Source organism: Pyrus communis, chromosome 1 (genome assembly GCF_963583255.1).
Source record: "Pyrus communis chromosome 1, drPyrComm1.1, whole genome shotgun sequence".
Lineage (NCBI taxonomy): Eukaryota > Viridiplantae > Streptophyta > Magnoliopsida > Rosales > Rosaceae > Pyrus > Pyrus communis.
The window spans coordinates 42867494-42885662 of record NC_084803.1 but is presented as its reverse complement, the minus strand read 5'-3'; the positions used below and the strand labels follow the sequence as shown (position 1 = coordinate 42885662).

General features: G+C 39.2%; 2 protein-coding genes and 1 long non-coding RNA gene across 3 annotated transcripts; all 3 read left to right on the top strand.

The window, feature by feature from the left end:
- The first annotated feature begins 350 nt into the window (after positions 1–350).
- Positions 351–6016, top strand: LOC137744399 (probable serine/threonine-protein kinase At1g09600). Its single transcript, XM_068484224.1, has 8 exons — positions 351–1798; positions 2447–2731; positions 2831–3148; positions 3684–3911; positions 4046–4146; positions 4425–4503; positions 4628–5080; positions 5207–6016. The coding sequence occupies exons 1-8, from the start codon at positions 1376–1378 to the stop codon at positions 5411–5413; spliced, it is 2094 nt and encodes a 697-aa protein (XP_068340325.1). The 5' UTR covers positions 351–1375; the 3' UTR covers positions 5414–6016.
- Positions 6017–7416: 1400 nt separating this feature from the next.
- LOC137728931 (glucuronoxylan 4-O-methyltransferase 1-like) lies at positions 7417–8431 on the top strand. Its single transcript, XM_068467743.1, has one exon. The coding sequence runs from the start codon at positions 7417–7419 to the stop codon at positions 8290–8292; it is 876 nt and encodes a 291-aa protein (XP_068323844.1). The 3' UTR covers positions 8293–8431.
- A 1675-nt stretch (positions 8432–10106) lies between these two features.
- LOC137729518 (uncharacterized) lies at positions 10107–11299 on the top strand. Its single transcript, XR_011068004.1, has 3 exons — positions 10107–10568; positions 10684–10778; positions 10877–11299. It is a non-coding gene; the product is annotated as an uncharacterized lncRNA (long non-coding RNA).
- Positions 11300–18169: the final 6870 nt, after the last annotated feature.

Below are 18169 nucleotides of genomic sequence, written 5' to 3'. Positions count from 1 at the left end.
TATAATTGTTAAATGAGTTTGAATTTTGAGATTTGTGCTTATCCACTACACGAATCTCGTAATTCAAATTCATCTAACGATGATAAATAAGATAATGAGCATATACCACACTAAATGGTGGTAAGTAAAAATGCTCTAGACCTTGACTAGTCCTGTCCCATTCATCTTCCTGTGGGACCAATAATCTTGGACCCACATGTCGCCACGTTGCAGAACCTCAACTCTCTACCCGTGTGGTATCCCTCTCTCTCTCTCTTCCTTCTGTATGTCGCTCTCTTCGCCTCTTGTTCGAACGTAAATTTTAAGTTCTCCCTCTCCCTTTCTCCCTCCCTCTCTCTCTCTCTAAAACTACCAATAACAGAAAGCAAAGCAAATAAAACTTGCTCGGTTTCTTTGTTGAAGAAAACAGAGTGGAATGGTGTCTGAGAGAGCTCTGCCTCTTCCGAGTTCAATATCGTTGGCTGGCTCATCGTAATTCCAGATCCTAAAATCTCTCCCCCTCCCCCCCCTCTCTCTCTCTAGAATCTCCCCGTTGCTCGTCTGTCATAACCCACATTTGAATTTCCCAAAAGGGTAAATATTTGCCATTCAAAGTAATAGTCTTGGATGGCTTTCGTTGGAATTTACCTACCTTTTCTATTTATGGAATTAACCACATTGGCCCCAGAACTTTTCGCTACTTAGTCACGTCGCTCTGTTGTTCCTTTTCCGCCATTTGATTCCGTTCTGCATTGCCTGATTCCCCAATTCACATTCTTTCTGCAGGTTTGATTCCATCTCTCTCTCTCTCTCTCTCTCTCTCTCTCTCTAATTCCCACTGGATAAAAAGCGTTGGCCTTTTTTGACAAAAAGTTTCCTGCTTGGGGTTGATTTTGATTGAACGACTTGTCTTCGATCTGGGTTTTTGTAATTTGTGAATTTGGCATTAGGTGATTCTTAATATCAACTGGTAGTGTGGAGAAATCCCCTCATTGGGTTGTTGGCATTGGTGGAGTTTTCTTGAATTTGGGGATCTGGGTTCTTTTGTGAGTTATACTTTTGTTGTTCTTGGTAGGTATTCGTTTAGAACCGTCGATTCGGAGATCTGGATTCTTTTGTGAGTTATACTTTTTCCATTTCCCTTGGTTTGTAGAAATTTGAGTTGAACTGCTGGTCGTGCATTTCGTATTCAAGAACTAATCGAAGGGTGCATTCATTATATAGAAGTTGTTGATTGGAGAAGTTAAGTTATTGATCAGTTGAAAGTGGTGATGCAATGCTGATCGGATTACATGCTTTCGCTGCAAAAATCTCGGCCTGAGAAATGGCGTTTTGCACTGGGAAATAGATGATTTTGCAGTATTCTTGTTGGAATAAGGGACTGTGAAGTCGAATAATGGGCTGCATTTGCTCTAAAGGAAGGTCAGCCAATCAGTACGTTTCTGAGAATCATCGTAGAGACAAAGAACAAAAATCAAACAAGTCTTCAAAACGGTCAGAAGCTGCAGTTGGGGCTGATGCAACTGCACGGTTGATAATCAATCCCCGCAAAGAAGACAATGCAGGGTCAACTCCTATTTCATCGGATGAAGGGGAGAAGAAGATGGTGGTTGCTGAGAAACCCACAAAACCCTTCATGGAGGGTGGGGCAAGTGGGGGAAAGTTACCGTCTGGGCTGACTAGGATAACCAGCGTAAGAAATGGAGAAAGAGGTGCACAAGTTATTGCTGGATGGCCTTCTTGGCTGACTGCAGTGGCAGGTGAAGCGATTAATGGATGGGTGCCTCTCAAGGCAGACTCATTCGAGAAATTAGAGAAGGTCTGTTTGTTTGCTTTTATATCTGTAATCCTCTCGTTTAATAACAATGTATTACGTCTCCTACATTTAAAAAATTTCAGGTGTGAATATTACATGTTTATTGTGAATCTCTGATTCTTTTCATTTACTTTTCGGAGTAAATTAAAATTTTGGGGTTTGTTTTGGAATTTTGCTTTAAGTTTGTACCAAGAGCATAATGCGCATTTAGTTTTTTGGTGACATGCTTTAGAAAAGTCTTAATTTGTCAGATTGTTTTGCTTACAATTGTTGTCAGGTGGTGTCAGTAGATTTTTATTTGTAAGGAGATATATATGCTTGCACATTCTGATGGTAAATTTAATAGCATTCTGATAGTAAATTTATCATGCATATCAAGATTTTAAAGTAGGTTAGATGCACTCATACTGCAAAAAAAAAAAAAAAAAAAAAAAATCTAAAACTATCTACTTCTTATTGAAGTTTTCAGCTACAAAGCCTACAATACTAATGGATCCCATCTATGCTCACTGTTGCATTGATACCTTGTTTGTGAGAACCACATGAAACCAAGAAGTTTGAAACTACTCCTCTCTTGTCGGTGTCCACATTAAGGACATTTTGTTTTAGTCCTATTTCTAGTGATTTTTTTCTGTTCTGCGTATAATGCAGATTGGACAAGGAACTTACAGCAGTGTGTACAGAGCCCGTGATCTTGATTCAAACAAAATAGTTGCACTGAAGAAGGTGCGATTTGCCAATATGGATCCAGAAAGTGTGCGTTTTATGGCGAGAGAAATTCTTATTTTGCGTAGGCTTGATCACCCCAATATCATGAAGCTTGAAGGTCTGATTACATCGAGGGTTTCGGGCAGCTTATACCTTGTCTTTGAATACATGGAGCATGATCTTGCAGGGATTGCAGCACGACCTGGGGTCAAATTCACTGAAGCACAGGTCTTTTCATCCTTCTGATCCTATTTTTATTGTAGTAGCAGGATGGTTGACTAATCTTTTCTTGCGGTTGATATGTGTTGTTTGTGCACTGGGTTGCAGATTAAGTGTTACATGCAACAGCTTCTTCGTGGACTTGAGCATTGTTACAGTCATGGTATCTTGCACCGTGACATCAAGGGATCAAATCTTTTGATCGACCATTATGGCAACCTCAAGATTGCTGACTTTGGGCTAGCAACCTTCTACCGACCCCGCCAAAAGCAGCCCCTGACAAGTCGGGTAGTAACCTTGTGGTACCGACCACCTGAACTTCTGCTTGGCTCTACGGACTATGGGGTTGCTGTGGATTTGTGGAGTGCTGGTTGTATTCTTGCAGAATTATTTGCTGGGAAGCCTATCATGCCAGGAAGAACAGAGGTATTTTTCCCAGCTTCTTCATGATATATACACCTAAAACTATAAACGTATTTATATTTATGTCCGCTTGCTTTACATGTATTAGATGTGGAAAAAAAAAACTAGATATTCAGTCATCTTAAACTCCCAACAGCAAACTTTGAATTTAGTATCTTTGTGTGTGAATGTGTTATCGGTATGAGAGGGGAATATAAACACAAAGTCTTGCTTACGTGTTTGATAACTGGTTTTTCCATAATGGTCCGAAATAGGCCACAACTGCATTGTTCTTTTTTTGTTTCTTCCCACCATCATTTGATAAATATATGCGCTGTAACTTAGAATGTAAGCATGAAGAATTTGAACTACTCTGAGATGCAACTCTAGTCGTTCAAGAGCATGAGCTTGATGTTTGGCTGATTCGAACGTATTATGTAACCAGATTCTAATGAATGTCATATTGTATGGTTAAGCCCTTGTGCTCTAACATGAATCTAGCAACTATACCAATGGCTATTTGATTGTGATGAGATCTCATTGTTTATTTTTTTTGAAGGTGGAGCAACTACATAAGATATTCAAACTTTGTGGTTCACCTTCTGAAGAATACTGGAAGAGATCAAAATTGCCACATGCAACTATTTTTAAACCAGCACATCCCTACAAGCGATGCGTTGCTGAGACATTCAAGGACTTCCCTCGATCCGCATTGGCCCTGTTAGAGGTTCTTCTAGATGTAGAACCTGAAGGTCGGGGAACAGCTTCTTCTGCCCTTCAGAGTGAGGTAATCACGGGTTTTCTTTGCTTTTGGAAACCATGCTGCCTATTTCCGTTGGATTTTGTGATCTTGTCAATTGGAAACAATTTTGGAAATTAGATCTTACTTCTGATCTATTTTTATTTATTTTTGTTTCCCAGTTCTTCACATCTTTGCCTCTTCCCTGTGATCCATCAAGTTTGCCCAAGTACCCACCGAGCAAAGAGTTTGATGCCAAGCTCCGAGACGAGGAAGCTAGAAGGTGAGCTATTTCCAAATTGTATTAACTAATTTTCAGGTCCTTGTGCAGGCGTTGGTTACGAAATCTCTTTACTCATACCATTAAAGAGTATCTATATACAGAGAGAATAATGTTCTCTTGCTAGATATTTCACATGTTATGTTGCCAAGATGTTAATCTGGCACCACACATTCAAACAAGAGTCCACCTAATTAATGGAAAGAGATGTGTATGTGTGTTTTGAGTCAAGATCAGTCTTGTTTTTACTCGCGCTTGAAAATTATTCTCGTCTGAACCAGGCGAAAAGCAGCTGGTGGGAAAGGTGGGAGTTCCAAAGACTCAAAGGCTGTGCCAGCATCAGATGCCAATGCAATACAGGTATTATTCCCTTACAAGTTTGTAATTATATCTTCATGTTTTTAAATACAAAACTCAAATTTTTGCAAAGAATTACTTATTTAGGTTCTAAACATTTTGTTGTATGTATTTTCTAATCTTGAAGCGACAAGGACAGGCTAACCCCAAAAGCATCAGTGAGAAGTACAATCCGGAAGAGGATAGCGGCTCTGGCTTTCCTATTGAGCCTCCCAAAGGAGCAGCACCAAATGCCTTCTCCCATTCTGGCCAGTCAGTGCACCCAAGTGCATTTGGATCTTTGCAATCTGGCCACTCTAAGAATGGTGCGGAGTTTAGCAGGCAGAAGTCTTATATGTATCGTGGAGCTGCCCAGTCATCGAGGTTTTCTAATTCAGCTTCAGTTCGAAGTGGTTCACGGTTTGATGGTAATATAGAAAGTGCAAATCCACATTGGCCAGAGGAGCGGATGAATGGAAGATATAACTATTTAGACAACGGGGATTCCTCTGCGAAACATGATTGGTCCCGCCATTTTCTGGAAAGGCCAAGGTCTTCCCATAAGAAGGATGAACAGCCATCTGGGAAGGAGTCTGCAATGGTAAAGGAGTTTACCATTTTCATCTATTCCATGTTTAATTTTAAAAGTCTACACCTTTGTTTACTGCCGTTGTAGAATTTAATATTTAACATGATTAATACTAAATCATTTTCCGTTTGGTATCAGGGTTATGCTAACAAGAAGAACCGGATTCACTACTCTGGACCATTGATGCCCCCTGGAGGAAACATTGGGGAGATGCTCAAGGAGCATGAGAAACAAATACAACATGCTGTCCGCAAAGCTCGCCTGGACAAGACCAAAACCAAGAAAGCTAACAGTGACAATGGACAAACAGAATCCCTACTTCAGCATGTAAGAAACGGCAGGTGATGACAAAAGAGAGAATTGCACTGCCTTAATTTTGAAAGCCAGAGCTCCTCAGATCGGCATAATTCTGATATTAAAGAAATATTCCTTTCGAGAACTTGACAAATCTCATCACGGAAAGATAAACTGGGACGCATGGAGCTCCTTCTGATTATATCACATCGAATATGTACTCGATTTACGAAGGTACGCCATCAACTCAAGCACTAATCATCACATGCTAGAGTTGATTCAGAACGAGTATTAATCTTTGCATTCGAAGTGTCTTAAATCTGCGGGCATTGACTTATAACCTGCTCCGGAATGATGGTATTTGTTATTGACAAACCGGAAAATTGTTTCGTGACCAGATGGCGAGAGAAGATCGTCGCTTTGGTGTTGAGATGCTGGAGACAAGCTGAAACCCTATTTGCTCAATCAGCTCTATTACATTCTTTGTAAAGTAAAAGCTTAAGTTATATGATTAAGTAGAAGGTTTTGTCATCACATTCACAAGTGCATATAATTAAGGATAAGCCTCCGATGTGTGCAGTTTGTTTGTCGTAGATTAATTTTTTACAAGGTAATATTGTAAGCTATTTTAATTTAAGGAGATGAACATACGAACTTGGGTGCAAGGCGGGGACGGTGTATTGCGCTAATTGGCCTAACTCACATTACTTCTCACACTCTTTTAATTTCCGATCGTAGAAATTTATTAAAGAAGAAAAGACAAATTAACAAGGGGTGTGTAGAAAGTAAAAATTAGTGTAGATAGCATCACCCTTGTTTTGTTGCTTGAATCAAAATCCTGGAGTCCCTTTCAATAATAATTTGATTAAAACTTAAATCCATTTCTGTGATTAACTATAAGGACTATGAATAAAATGTATCTAAAATAACAATGAACATGATAAAAATACAAAAATTGATTACAAAATGAATAATGCTAGGGGAGACAAAATGGATAATGCTAGGGGAGACAAAATTTCTAAACCAAATGATATGTCACCAATAAGAAATAAATACGTTAATCAATACTTAACAGTCCAATTATCGACAATCACATCATTTGATTTAAAAATTTGTTCTCCCTAGCATAACCCTTACAAAATAATATTTTGCTTTTGTAAATAACTATAAAGAATTGAAAATTTTTCAGCTAAGAACATTTTGATTAAAAAAAAAATTTGGATCAGAGATCCAAAATTCCTATAAATATTTTTGGAATATTAGGAATCCCTATATTCATTTCACTTACCATATAAGAGAAAAGTATACATTTGGCAATTTAAGATTCCAATAAACTAAATTAATGAGTGTAAACTGAAGAAAGAGTAGATGGTAAGTTAATTAATTAATTAAATAAATTATTTTTCTTTTTCACAAGAAATAATTACATGTATGAACTATTCATGGTTAGTTTGTAAACACATGGCACGAATCTATAGCGGGGTAACGCTACACCCTGATTAAGAAGGATAAGCAAAAACGAGCTTTACTATGTATGATACTTAATCATGATACGTTTTTGGAGTGTAACAACTCCATAAATAAACCTAGTACCCTATCATCAACACCTCCTAACTCAGGAAATTAAGCAGCCACTAAACAAATCTCAGATTTAAAAATGGCCAAACAATTGAGACCTGCAACCAAATGGAACTCGTAGATCTACCAACCTTAACTTGTTCCCTTTGCTTCACAAAGAATCCTAGCAGCTCTTATGTCTTGATCAATTAAGCATCCGAACCAACTTCCTTCCCTTCGTGTTTAAGCATCCATTACAAGCACTACAACGCAACGCCTCCTCATCAACCCAGTCTCTTTCTTCCTCCAACTCACTTTACCAAATTAATCAAAACCGTTACATATACATACTTGCATATATATATATATATAATATATGTATATACGCACACACATATATATGCACGGTTTAGGGTTCCAACCTCCCATCTTAACCTATTTCTCTCCACACATACTGATCAAAGACACACAAAAAACCAGATAAAACCAGCAAAACCATGAGAACCAAAACCTATCCAACTTTCAATGTTAAGCTTCTCCTCCTTGGAATTTTCCTTGCTTTGGTTGTCATCTTTGTCTTCAGGTCAAGTTCTGATTCATCACCAGCTTCCTCCAATGAAAAATCCCCCATTTCGGGGAAAGAAGCCGTAGATGATCACGAAAAATCAACTAGTTGTGAGTCCACAATGACTTGCAACAAGATTCCAACCTCCCTAGCCAAAGCCCTAATCCACTACACAACCTCCACCATCACCCCACAACAAACCCTAAAAGAAATCTCAGTCACATCCAAGGTCTTGGACAAGAAATCGCCCTGCAACTTCCTCGTCTTCGGCCTAGGCCACGACAGCCTCATGTGGACTTCCCTCAACCATGGCGGACGCACCATTTTCCTCGAAGAAGACGAGTCATGGATAGAGCAAATCCGGCGCCGCTTCCCCACTTTGGAATCGTACCATGTCACATACGACAGCAAAGTGAACGAGGCTAACAGTCTCATGGATGTTGGGAAGGGGCCTGAGTGCACTGCAGTTGGTGATCCTAGGTATAGCGTGTGCCAGCTGGCACTCAAGGGGTTGCCCAGTGAAGTGTATGAGATAAAATGGGATTTGATCATGGTGGATGCACCCACAGGGTATCATGATGAAGCACCAGGGAGGATGAGTGCCATTTATACGGCTGGGATGATGGCCAGGAACAAAGAGGGGGGAGAGACTGATGTGTTTGTGCATGATGTGAATAGGGATGTGGAAGATAAGTTCTCCAAGGCTTTCCTTTGTGAAGGGTACATGAAAAAACAAGAAGGGAGGTTGAGGCACTTCAATATTCCTAGTCACAAGGATAGTTCCAACAGGCCCTTTTGCCCTGAGTAAATAATTCATGTGTTTTTATATTTTTTTGCAAATTAATTCATGTTTCATATTGATTTTGATTGTCTCAATTTGATTCCATCCATTTAAGCGTTTCTTTCTGTTTCTTTTTTTACTCTATGGCCATCCATCCTTATGTAATTTATAGTACGTCTAGAACTTCGAAGGTCGTCGGACCCTAGAATGAATATAAACTATGAAAACCTTTGCTTTTCTTGTTGTGTTTTTCTTTCACTCAAGACTTCCTTATATAGTGGTTCGGAAGAGGGAAGAACGACAAATTAGCCCATGAAAATCCTCAGTATATTCTAGTATGAATATCTCTTAATTTTCTTCTAACTATCCCAATAATAATAAAGATAAATTATATCAATCAAACACCCTCATTTAGATGGATTAACATTTTATTTATCTAATAGATAAATCCTACAATGATCAACAAAGTCCCACCCGGATAGTTTTGATAAGTGCTTCTCCAAGAGTATTCCATTGTACGATTGACGAAGAGGACACTACTTCATCTTCTCGTATATCTATAAAAATCCTTTTTCAAAAAACAACAGGGAAATTTTGTTTCTTCATCTCAGTTTTATTTGACCAAGTATAACAATAATCTACTCAAATTGGAGATAATGATGGCACACAAGTTACGAGATCGAGATGTGATGGCCGACATTAAATTGACTATAAGACCCCATCTGTAGATGACATCATAAACAACCTAATAACGACGCCATAGTAAGATATTTATGATGTGTAAGCATTTGAACAAAAAAATGTTCATTGAAATAATAAATCCAAAGTTGCTACATAAGTACTTATCATCATTCTTACTTGGGGACACGTATTATCTCGGGTTTGACCCCGTTATTAATCACATCACACCATAACAGCTAGAAGTTTCACACAGCAGTAAATAGTAATACAACAAAGTGCAGTGCTATGCATAATCAAAAGTGCGATCATGCAATAATTATTACAACATAGATAAAATTGTAGTCAAAGAGCCATCACCCAAAACCCAAGGGATGAAAGCCTCACTGCCAAGCCCACTCGTCCCCACTGATGTTCTCCTTAGTCTCGTTACACCCTGAAGGGGTCGATAAAACAAAACGTGAGTGGACTAGTTTTATCATAATTATAAAATCTTCATTTAAACATAATAACCCCTGTTTTGAAAACATATATAGTGATAAACTATATAGTATAATACTACCATAATAGTAAAGTCTCATTCATCAATATCAACGAAAAACCGTTAAGTTAAATCCAGAAATCATACATTCAGTCAATCAATCATGCTAGCATCTAATAACATAAGTATAGCAAGCAGGAAATATACTAGCATCAACTAGTTAATCTCAATACCGGTAATAATCATCAACCCTAGCGTCCACTAGGACAAATTTAACCTGCAAACATATCTACGGCCGAAGATAACTATACGACTCATCACCTGATGACCATGTGGTGAAAACTAGGGGTGGGCAAACAGGTAAAGGAATTGCGGGTAGGGGCGGGTAGTGTAGGTTCGGGGCGGGTACGGGCCGGGTCCCTTTTTTTTTGGGAACAAACGGGGCGGGGCGGGCCGGGGCATGGTTATTTACGGGGCGGGCCGGTTCCTACACCTTAGAAAAACGGGGCCCCGGACCGGCCCGTTTCATATTATAATCAACGGTTGAGATTGAATGATAACCTATCATTCAATCTGAACCGTTAATTTGTAACCTAGGTTTCCAAATCAGTTTCAGACTTCAGTGTTCAGTCTCAAATCTCAATCTCTCCAACACTCCAACCCTTTCTCAAATTCGCGGCGCCGCTCCTCCGTCCACCTTCTCCGACACGACACGACTTCAGTGTTCACTTGTAGGAGGTGATGGGGATTTAGAGAAGGGTCCGATGACTGCACGGCCAAACCAGAACTCTCTGGAGGAGCCATCGCCGTCGCCGTCTCCGTCTTCCACGACGTCGGCGCCGGCTTTGGTGCTTTCCAACTCCGGAAAGCGGATGGACCAGGCGGGGAAGAAGAAGTACTTGAAGCAGGTCACTGGGCGGCACAACGACACGGAGCTCCACTTGGCGGCTCAGCGCGCGGATCTAGCCGCCGTGAAGAAGATTCTCGGCGATATCGATTCGCAGATTGTGGGGACAGTTAGCGGTTGAAGGAGTGATGAATTTTGGTTGAAGGAGGTTATCGAGAAGGTTCTCGCTGAGCCGATACGGCTTCATTTGGTTGTGGCTAATATTGGAACTGGGTCTCGTATGACATTTGCAAGCATGTATGTGTTCTTACTCATATAAACACCTTAATCTTAATTAGTATATAATTTAGATACATTTTAATTAAGAGAAGCAAATTACGGATTTTCTTTTGTTGTTTGTTTGAAATTACAGTTATAAAAAAAAAATTGGGGTCCAGTGTTCCATTCATCATTTCTACTTCAAGTGGAATTTTTGGAAGAGATGCTCTTACCCATGAATTCAAAGAGGTTTCGTGGTTGTGTTTTTCGTGTATGCCATGTTTTTGTTTATTAATTTGCAGCAAGTTCAAGTCTTTACTGATTTCAGATGAAATGTGATTGTTTAGGTTAGGTGGGGAGAGGTTTGTGGTGATGGAAGTGATGAAGATTGCTCTATACCAGCAAAGGATGTGACCTATGACATCCTTTTGACTGTTGGCTTTGTGCCAGGATTGAAAGTTGATGCCATCCTGCTATTACGAACAATAAAGGTGCCAAATTTTACATTTCTGTTACACTTTTCTTTGATATGCTTTCTTGGGGAATATTTACATTTCCTTGAACATTATCCTGATGCATCAAATTTTGTTTCTGTTACAGATATGAAACTGTTCATGTGATGAAGGTACTACAAATGTGTCCATCTTTGCATTAAATCACCGGATTCGTTTAGTTTAATGGTCAAATTATTAATTCAGACATTTGCTAACTGTTTGATCTGTTTTTGGATTGTTGTGTGCTATGGAATTGTGTAATATGTTGGATGTTGAGATGGCATTTAGAAACGCATGCTACAACTGATAAATGTTTTGAGATTACTGCTGATAATAGTTTTGGTGCTTGGTTTGTCTGTTGTTTCGAGAGTTTAAGACGCACTGATGATACTATTGAATCGACAGTTATGTGAGAGAAATTGCATCATGTTGTGAAACAAATATTGATTTCCATTGACAAAGGTTTCGTAAAACTACTGATACCTTTCCTAGTTGCTTCTTTCCTGGTTCTTTTGTGTATCCTCAAATTTGACAGGGGTTTCGTATAAGCAATTCTACTTGGTATGCAGTATGCACATAACCTCATTCTGCTATTTGGTTCTACAAGCTTCTTCCTTTTCGTCAGCACTGGAACCACACCTCATTCTGCTTCAATCTTAGTATGCCCATAACCATATTAAAAAAAAAAAAAAAAAAAAAAGTTATTGGACCCGTGGACCCGTCCCGAACCGGCCCGTTTGATACGGGCCGGGTTAGGTCCGGTTCCCAAACTTAAAATCCCTACACCCGGCCCGGCCCGGCCCGTTACATTTTAAAACGGGTAGGTCCGGTTCTTCCAAATTTGGGCCCGGCCCGGCCCGTGCCCAGCCCTAGTGAAAACAGATCACAAATGATCTAAAGATATCATCAATATCGTCACTAGTCTCGTCAGAGACTTAACATATTAATATGCATCCACATATTAAGCATATATAAGCGTGTGTGTGTGTATTAATGACTAATTATGAATAAGCATTGCTATTTTTCAAATTTTAATCATTTGACATGGTGATTATTACCATGATAAAGTGGTCGTATAAGGTGGTGGCGACAACAATGTTGGTACAAGTGTCACGTGGTAATTGTCAGCAAGATAGTGATATTCTATGTATTGTCTTAAGTGGCTGCAATAGTAGTAGGGATGGTGATTGTGGTGGCGACATGGTGATGGGGTGGTGGAGGATTGGGGGTGGGGCCGTGGTGATGATAGTGGTAGAAGAAGTGAAAGGAAAGAGCTTCACAACAAGGAGGTATATACGGTCGTGCAAGGTTGCTTATTTGACAAATTTGTGATATTTAACACTCAATTAGACACATATGAACGGTTGTGAAATATGATTGTTGCAATTGAATTAGGATTTGTGGTTATCTTGTTTGTAAAATAAGCATGTTAAGTTGAATCGAACTGAACTGCAGTACGTAACACACCAATAAGGTCAACAGTGGGAAAAGAACATGTCAATTGAACATCACTGGTGTGTCACGCCATCTCAGCAGTCATGTTAGTCTGTAACATTATATCTTGCATCTCTTTCCTGATGTCTGTGTGGTGATGTATTACTAGTAATTTTACAATGAGGGAATATGAAAACATGAAGTTACGTTTTATATTCCTTTGTGTGCCTTTTTAAACCCCAAAGGAGTCTCCCAATATTCCACTATTTAAGTGGATTAGACGTTCCGTAAAGCGTACCAAGCTTGGATTTGTCAAGGAATTCTGATTGATTGAACTTTGATCTTGATCCATGTGGAACTGAAATTCTATTTGAATTATAACGGAGTTTGTGAGACTTTTATAGAAATTTTGATAGAATTTGTGGATTGACACATATATTTTAATGACTAATTATGAATAAGCATTGACGTTTTTCAAATTTTAATCATTTGATATGGTGATTATTACCATGATAAAGTGGTCATACGAGATGGTAGCGCCAACAATGCTGTTTTCCAAATCTTTTCCTTTTTATGTTGAATAATAACTTAATTTCAGAAGAATTTCCCATGGAGCTTTGCATGCTACAAGCGTTATCACAAAATGCTGCAACTCAAACAGGCTATAATTATGTCCACTTTCCCATTTACAACCAACGGTTAATGCGTTTTTTTTTTTTCTTTTTTTTTCCTAAATGGGTTAAGAAAATATTTATATATTGAATTGGGATTATGTGGGTAGTTTAGGTGCTAAATTTGAGTTTGAAGAGATATTGATTGTTTAATTAAGAGTAATTGACACACCCCGACCCAGAAAGTCCACGTGGACCCTGAATCGAGCTGTGCTGGCCGACACCTGGAAGGTGACGAAGCCATAAAATGTGATAGTGTAAAAAAAAGTGAATGAATTTGAATCTAAAAGTGTCTAAATACCAGAGTGCGCTACGAGTGGGAGCGAACCCATTTCACACGCGATGTCAGAGCATAAGTAAGGTACAGTACTGTGGGTAAGAATCATACCCTAAAAAATATCCATAAATACTAAGATTCGCCACAGATTCTTGTCGATACAAACCCAGCAGCTAAAACCTGGAGGGCACCAAACAGAAGGTGTGAGTAAGCAATAAAACCAAGCTTCCCAAAGTTACTACCTCTCTAAAAGTAATGCCCCTAAATGTAAAACCCGTATCGTTTTCCATAAGACAGTACAACATATATACATATATCCAAACCATACTCAGAAATGACCAAAACCACGGTTTGCCATCAAATCCACCATACATTAATAAGTAGGCCAAATGAACTAAATCAATACAAAATGATATATCAGTCAGAGTCATCTAAAATGGCATGTACAACTTATCCGTATCTCATCAATCATGGCTAGCATATAAGTCGGAGTCACTTATAGTGACCTGTACGACTTATCCATATCTCATCAATCCTGGCTAGCATATAAGTCGGAGTCACCTATAGTGACCTGTACGACTTATCCATATCTCATCAATCCTGGCTAGCATATAGCTCAATAAGTATACCTGCACACGAGTCGGAACCACCTAAAGTGGTCTGTACGACAAGACTGGGTGTAAATAAATACGCTCGAGTCCTACGATCACGTGAAGACTGGGCGAATAATCGCGGGTCACCTACGAGTCGGAACCACCTAAAGTGGTCTGTACGACAGGACTGTGCACCTACCTTGGATCCAAGGTGAGCGTAAGGTGCGGGAGGTGAACATCACGTGAAGGACTGTGCCCTGGCCACGAGCAGGAGCACTAACACCGGGGTGCAGGTTTATGAGCTCTCAATGCATCTCAATATAACATGTGCAACTCATGACAACCTGTACGACAGTATCGAAGTTGCCTAACTCATAACTGTAGTCATGCTATAACGCAATCGATTCAACTAGTACCATAAACTCACCTGAACTTACCTGGGTGTCCTGAGTTCACCTTTGCACTTGAAAGCACTCCCAATAATTATATGCAAGTAATATACATATTGATATACCATGATGCAATCTAATACTCAACCATGTCGTAACATTCTCAATTATAAACAATACGGTGTGAAGTGTACAATCAATAACGTTCTACTCCCGAACTACTTATTTTCAGGGATAATTATCCATGACGACCCAATTAACACTAATTTAGCTAACTAATTCATAAAACTAAAACTTGCCTTTACCAATTTCCTTCGCATTACTCAATTTCCCAAGCAAGGCTTTTGTCTCAAATATTTTATGGCTGCATCTAACGTCTCGTTAGACTGCCTACGTACCCTAAATAGGGATCAAGCCATTCGTAGTTCATATAAAACACAACCTCAACGAAATTCTAAAATAGTTTGATACCCTTTGACCACAAGCCAACCGTCGATCAAAGATCGACGGTAGGGTTTACAACCTTGTATAACTTGACCCGGAAGATCCGCATATCAGATTTCCAATCCGCAACTCCCAACGATCCACAATATGTTTCTAGAATAACATATTAAAATTTCATTATGATCCAACGGTCAAATCTCCGCCAATTGCCTAAAACAAGTGGTCGTGAACATTTATTTTACTTACTTACAAATCCAATTCAGGAAGATCCGTAAGTCGGATTCCCGATCCGTAAATTCCTATGATCTTTAAATATTACGTATTATAATGTATCCAATTTTGGTGACGATCCAACGGTCGGATCATCGATTCACATTTTTATCAAGTAACGTATCATAACGAATTTAGGTTCCAACGATCAACCTACATCATTCAAATGACAAAAATGAATTCAAAACATTCGACATAGCCTAAAAATAGTATTGGCGGCTCACTGGCCAGGCGCCGCCGCAAGCGCCGCCGCGGGTGGCGGTCGGCCGCCCCGACTCGCCGGAAAATTCAACTATTTCCAAAAATTCTCAAACTTCACAGAAATAAAGATATCAGTGAGTGGAGTAACTTTCATACCTTCCATGAAGTCCAAAAGTGGACGGAAGATGGTTAATTTTGCCCACGAAGCCGGCGGGTGCCTAAAACTTCCCGACGTCGATTCGTCGTCTACGGTGGTCCAACGGGGTCAAGGTTGGTTGGGTTTTGCTCCTGGGATGATGGGCTACAAAGCCCAAGTGGTGGCATCAGCCATTGCTTTGCCGATTTGCCGGAAAATCGAGAAGGGTGGCCGGAGCACCATTGATTTTCGTCAACTTTCGTGGCCTCAAACCTCCACATCCCATGGTTAATCAAGGTGGTTCTTCGGTGGGTTTTGTAGAGGGGAATGAGAGCTTCAAGATGGTGGTGGTGGCATCGAAAAAATCCACCGGAGTTGGCCGGAATCGGCCTTGGAAAATGGGCACCCGCGGTGGGTGCGGGTGGACGAAAACCCACTTCCTTTTTTTTTTTTTTTTTTCTTCTTTTCTTTCTTCCAATTCTGATTGGGCTTTTCCCCACAAGGGGGGAATTTAATTTAAATAAACGCTAAACTTTGAATAACCAATTTCGAACGTCCGTAATTATACCGTTATAATCCGGATTCGCAAACAGCTTTCGCCTATACGTTCGTACCAATAAGTATTACGAGGATATGCTAAAAGAATAAGTCTCACATCTCTCGAGTCGATGGTCAACGGAAGTCAAAGTCCTTGCTTCTAGGGCAATTTTGTAAAATCACGCTTTTAAAATAAAATAAAAACGTAAAATTTGGAACGGGTTGTCACAGTAATACATGTGAAGAGAGTAAGTTGAGTGTAAAAATAAGTTATATGAGTTCAAATAAAATTTTCTATCCCGTAATTGAAATCTAATTCCATGTTTTGATTCTGATTACGGGTTTATAAACATACCATAAAGTTAGTTGACAAGTTGGATTGAGGTAAAAAGATCACAAAATTATCAGGATGAAAAATATTAACCAAAAATAAAATTAAAAGAACGAAAGTGAAAATTAAAGTACATTAATTCGGCCTTTAAAAAATGCAAAACAAAATCGTCATTGCATGATTGTATCTAGGGTAAATTACATTTTACTATCTTAGATTTGAGATCTATTGTAATCTCATACATCTTCTTCAAAAAATTTCACTTTCATACCTCATGTACTATTTTATTTCAATATAATATGTTCGTTACATTTTTCATTTATTGATCCGTTAAGAGTTGACGTTACTATCACATTTGGGCTGACGTGACTGCCAAATTTGTGCCACATAACAAAAAAATAATTTTTTATGCATTTAAAATATTATAATAATTTACCCATTCCCCTGACCCACCTCCCTCTCCTCCACTCTGTTCAACTCCCTCCCATCCAAAAACCCAATCCATCCCACCCCACCCCCACCTCCCCCGCAACCACTCACCCCACTCCCACCTCCCTCGCAACCCCCCCCCCCCCCCCCCCCCAAATGATAAATTCATAAACTTTTTGTAAAAAATTTGAACTTTTGAATTCAATTTTATTTTTCTCACCTTTGGGCTTAATTTCTGTTTGGTTACAAAGAAAATGGCGTTGAGTCCGTGCATATCGTCGGTTCTCGAGTTGAGACGGCCGAATTTGTCCATGGCGTGCAGGGCATTCACTATGGAGGTGGAATCGCTAGTTCTTGAGCACCAAGTGAGGGGTGCACACAATAACGGGTGGGGTTGGGGGGAGGGGGGTTGAGGGAGAGGTGGGGGTTTGGGTTTTTGGATGGGAGGGGAGGTGAAGAGGGTGGTGGAGGAGAGGGAGGTGGGTTTTTGGGTTTATTTGTTTTATTTTTTATTTTTTATTTTTATTTTTAAGGGTCAATATTATAATATTTTTAATACATAAAAAATTATGTTTTGCCACATGACATAAATTTGGCAGCCACGTCAGCTCTAACGGACCAATAGATGAAAAATGTAACAGATGTATTATATTGAAATAAAATAGTATGTGAGGTATAAAAGTGAATTTTTTTTGAAGATGTATTAGGTTGCAATAAACCTCAAACCTGAGGTGGTAAAGTGTAATTTACCCTTGCATCTATATTCTCATCGGAGAACAAACGGCATGTCGTTTGCGCTTCAAAGATCGTAACGAATTGACAACAAGCTTCTAAAAAACGCCAGGAGCTAGTCGAATGGTGGGTTGGGGCCTAATGCCTAGACGGCTAGGCGGGCGCCTAGACGAACTAAGCGGATTTAATCAAATTTACTATGTTTCGTATAAATAAGTTTCTATTTATATTTAAAATAGGGAATTGTTATTAGCACTCCAAAAATCTCATTCTACACTCCAAATTTTTTATATTAGGAAAGAAAAATACACTTATGAGGAGTGTAGAATGAGATTTTTGGAGTGCCAATAACACTTCTCTTAAAATATATATAATTTCGTCATAAACTACAAAATAGAATGACATATATATTATTAGCTATTGGAATATAATGAAAATATGGGAAACAAGTATATAATGTGTGTTCATTTAAGTATTTAACAAGCTTCTTACAATTTATTAAAAAAAATAAAATAAAAAATAAAAAATATTTATTTTCTGTCTAAATAACTTGCAGCCTAAACCGGTTTTGGCGGCTAAACGGGCCGAGGCAGTGCATTAATTGGGACGGTGACCCGCTTAGCACCAAGTCGGGTTTAGCGGTGCTAGCGGGATTTTTAGAACTGACAGTCGAGGCCGCCCAGCCCACGGAACGGTGCTACA

What these genes read in the sequence shown, in the direction of transcription:
- LOC137744399 (XM_068484224.1), top strand. Translation starts at nt 1,376, where the DNA reads ATGGGCTGCATTTGCTCTAAAGGAAGGTCAGCCAATCAGTACGTTTCT. An exon ending in CATTCGAGAAATTAGAGAAG is followed by an intron (nt 1,799 to 2,446) that starts GTCTGTTTGTTT and finishes CGTATAATGCAG; the next exon opens with ATTGGACAAGGAACTTACAG. An exon ending in TCAAATTCACTGAAGCACAG is followed by an intron (nt 2,732 to 2,830) that starts GTCTTTTCATCC and finishes ACTGGGTTGCAG; the next exon opens with ATTAAGTGTTACATGCAACA.
- LOC137728931 (XM_068467743.1), top strand. Translation starts at nt 7,417, where the DNA reads ATGAGAACCAAAACCTATCCAACTTTCAATGTTAAGCTTCTCCTCCTT.